Genomic DNA, 3,146 nt, shown 5'->3' with positions numbered 1-3,146 from the left:
CGAGCCTCCCCTATAAATTTTGACAAAATTTGATAGTCTCCAATAGTCTCCCCCACTGTCTTTTGCAACACGATGTTTTAAAAAAGTCTTGATTGACATTTTTTTTAAATTTAAGCATTTCTTTAAGAAGTTTTTAAATGTTTCTTTCCAAGTCAAAGATTTTTTAAGCCGGTATTTCTTAGTCTTCTCAACTGTTTTTTGTAACATGATATTTTGAAAAGTCTAAATTTACATTTTTTAAATTTTAACATATGTATTTGAGACATTTTAATACGTTTTTTTTGCAATTCTAGATATTGTTTAAACGGGTATTTCTAAACACTTCCTTAGTCTCCCCCACTGTCTTTTGCAACACGATGTTTTAAGAAAGTCTCGATTGACATTTTTTTAATTTAAGCATTTCTTCAAAAAAAAAAAATAATTATTTTTTTGAAAGCCTAGAAATTTTTTAATTCAGTACATTTAACCCTTTCTTAGTCTCCCCAACTGTCTTTTGTAGTACAGTTGGGGACACGGAATCTTGGGCAGTCTTTTCTTGTCATTTCAAAAAATGTCAATGTAAGTGTACCTTTACCGTCATTATGATTGATATTTTAAAAAACTGTCAAATTAACTTTGACATACATCAATTTTTGCAAAATGCCAGCTATATTAGTTTTTAATAAATTTCAAACAATAGCTCTTCAAAGTGGGATGTCTCGGTGACTTTGGGGATTCCAAAAACTTCGATTTTGTCAGTGTCAAAAAGACAAATGTGCCAAATATTAAAAGCTTGGTTATGAGTACCTAAGGTATAGTTTAGAAATTTTGACAACTGAATGACACATCTGCCCAGTTTTTCGTGTCCCCCACTGTACGATGTTTTGAAAAGTCTCGATTGACATTTTACTAAATAAAAATGAAACTCTTAATCAAATCCGACAGGATTTTATGTCTATTTAATGATACTGATAAACTTGTAAGTGTTTTCTTTATAATTTTTCCTGATCGTTCCCTTAGATACATAAGGTGAAAAATGGTATATAACTAAATATATAAATTTTTCAGTTTATATACTTGATTTGACATTTGTCAAAATTAACCTCAAAATTTTCAATAAATTCACGTTTTTTATGAAATTTCGATGACGATCATGAAAAATGTTGTTCAATACACGTGCGCTGTCTTATTTTTCGACCTCCACTGCAGCACTCAGCTACGCTTCGTGCTGCAAAATTTGGTTTCCTGAAAAATAATTTGACAGCGCCCTTGTATCGAAAATAACTATTTTAGTTAAGGTACCAAAATGTTGTCAATAAAAGCCACAAATAATATTTAGCAGAGTTACAATTTAGGATACAGCTTTCTTGTTTCCTCTTCTAATAGCCTGTAGCAAAAAAACTTGCAAAATTATTTTTCCAACAGAAATTAATAGTCAAAGTGAAAAATTTAAACTCTCATAACTTCGAATTTTTTATCGATAAATTTTTTTTAACATTTTTTCCATGTGTCCCCTGGTATCTTACTTTATATGGCATTTTTTTGGGGACGCGAGTTCTGGCGCACCCTGTATAGATTTAAAGTATTCCTTCGTTGGCTCTTATTTTTTAAATTTACTTCAATTTTATTATTACAATTCAAAATTACGAAATACCTATTAATTCATAGCGAAATTTGTAGTCAGTATTATACATTCGTAGATTTATAGATTTATTCGTAGACTTAAATAACTTCGAAATTTTTATAGATAGAATTTTCTCTTGCGTTCATGCTTTTGTTGTTGTATTTGAAAAATAAACTAAAATAGATGATGCCATTTTTTTATTGCTCAAAAAAATACAAAAATACAATATAAATCTTTTTATTTACATATTTACAAGAGTTAGAAACAGCCACAGAACCACCATTTCCGCTTTTCCCCTCCCCACACCACTTCCTCGGCTTCCACCCCTAGCTCATCCATCATCCTTTTCAACAACTTCTCGATTTCTTTGCTCGAATTGGGGTCCAATTCCAACATCTCCGTTGCATATTTAAACACAACACTTTCAATGTGGCTCTTCTGTTGTCGAAAATAGTGTTCCAAGTCTCGCTGAAAGGTCACATTTTTCGACCTGAATTCTTCCCGAAGAAGTGCGATTTCCTGGCGATGCAAGTCGTGCATTAGTCGTAAGTCGGAGACGATTTGGCGTTCAATAGTCCTCGCCCGACTTTTCAGATATTCGAGTCGGATTTTCAGGTCGAATTCTTGGAGTTGCTTGAGTTCGGCGATGACGGGGGCATGGAGGGCTCTGAGATGGAAGGTGGGGGGAGTGTTGGTCACTGGAGAAATTACAAAAAATTTAATTCTAATTAATTATTAAATTAATTGGCTTACCGTTGTAGCGTCTGGAAGACCCGAGTCGCAGGAACGACATTTTCATATTGAACTGAGGACATTAAAATTTTTCGCTTTTATATTGGGGTAAGTCTCCCGCTCGGTGGTTATTTCACAGATTTTTCCTTTTTTGGGGTAATTATGACCGAGATAATCCCCTTATACCTGGATTTTTCAGCCAATAATGACTTGAAACTTTCATGTTAATCTCCCGTGGTGGGTGCTTTGTCATCACTTTCTTTTTTACCTAGTTCTGGGTTTCGTTGAATTCAAAAATTTCAAATGTTTTTTTTTGTCAGTAGTGAAAATATTAAACTAAAAATGAGGCCTGAGGATGTAATTTTGAAGGATTTTACTTTGCAATTCAAATACAAAGTTGGTGGTTCGATCCCTGGTTCGGTTCACTTTTTTCCTGATTTATTGCAAACAAAAGTGAAATAAAAAAGAAAAGACACACACAGTAGTACCTAATAATAATAATGATGTTGATTGATGAGTGATGACCATAAAAATAAAAATTGTTTTTTAAAAAAACTTGTATACTTTTACAGACCTTCAAATTGATAAACCACTAAAGTCCTAAAAATTATAAGATATTTGTTTGTATGATTTAAATATAAAAAAAAAAACAAAAAGGGAATAAAAAGAAAAATCTAGAAGAATTTTAATCAGTTAAAAAGGTTCGGATTTCAATTCTTGATGGTCCAGAATAGGAACTTTTTTCTTCATTAATTTCATTTGAGAAGCCGTTAAATTGAAAAAAAAATGTGTATAATCAATCCTAATTTCA

The 3,146-nt window shown here is 31.9% G+C and overlaps 1 protein-coding gene across 1 annotated transcript; it reads right to left on the bottom strand.

Moving 5' to 3' along the window:
• Nucleotides 1–1,861: 1,861 nt before the first annotated feature.
• On the bottom strand, nucleotides 1,862–2,396 carry LOC123009042. The gene is made up of 2 exons (XM_044405145.1): nucleotides 2,357–2,396; nucleotides 1,862–2,301 (listed from the first exon to the last, which is right to left on the bottom strand). Exons 1-2 carry the CDS (start codon nucleotides 2,394–2,396, stop codon nucleotides 1,862–1,864), a joined length of 480 nt encoding a protein of 159 aa, XP_044261080.1.
• Nucleotides 2,397–3,146: the final 750 nt, after the last annotated feature.

Source organism: Tribolium madens, unplaced genomic scaffold (assembly GCF_015345945.1).
Source record: "Tribolium madens isolate multiple individuals breed KSU strain unplaced genomic scaffold, Tmad_KSU_1.1 Scaffold_71;HRSCAF=194;Tcas5.2_LG6, whole genome shotgun sequence".
NCBI classification, from domain to species: domain Eukaryota; kingdom Metazoa; phylum Arthropoda; class Insecta; order Coleoptera; family Tenebrionidae; genus Tribolium; species Tribolium madens.
This window is presented reverse-complemented; position numbering and strand designations above follow the sequence as displayed.

Bases quoted from the DNA above. Each gene is read 5' to 3' on its own strand.
- LOC123009042 (XM_044405145.1), bottom strand. From the start codon at position 2,396: ATGTCGTTCCTGCGACTCGGGTCTTCCAGACGCTACAACG. The intron at 2,302-2,356 runs GTAAGCCAATTA...TAATTTCTCCAG, and splicing joins GTCTTCCAGACGCTACAACG to TGACCAACACTCCCCCCACC.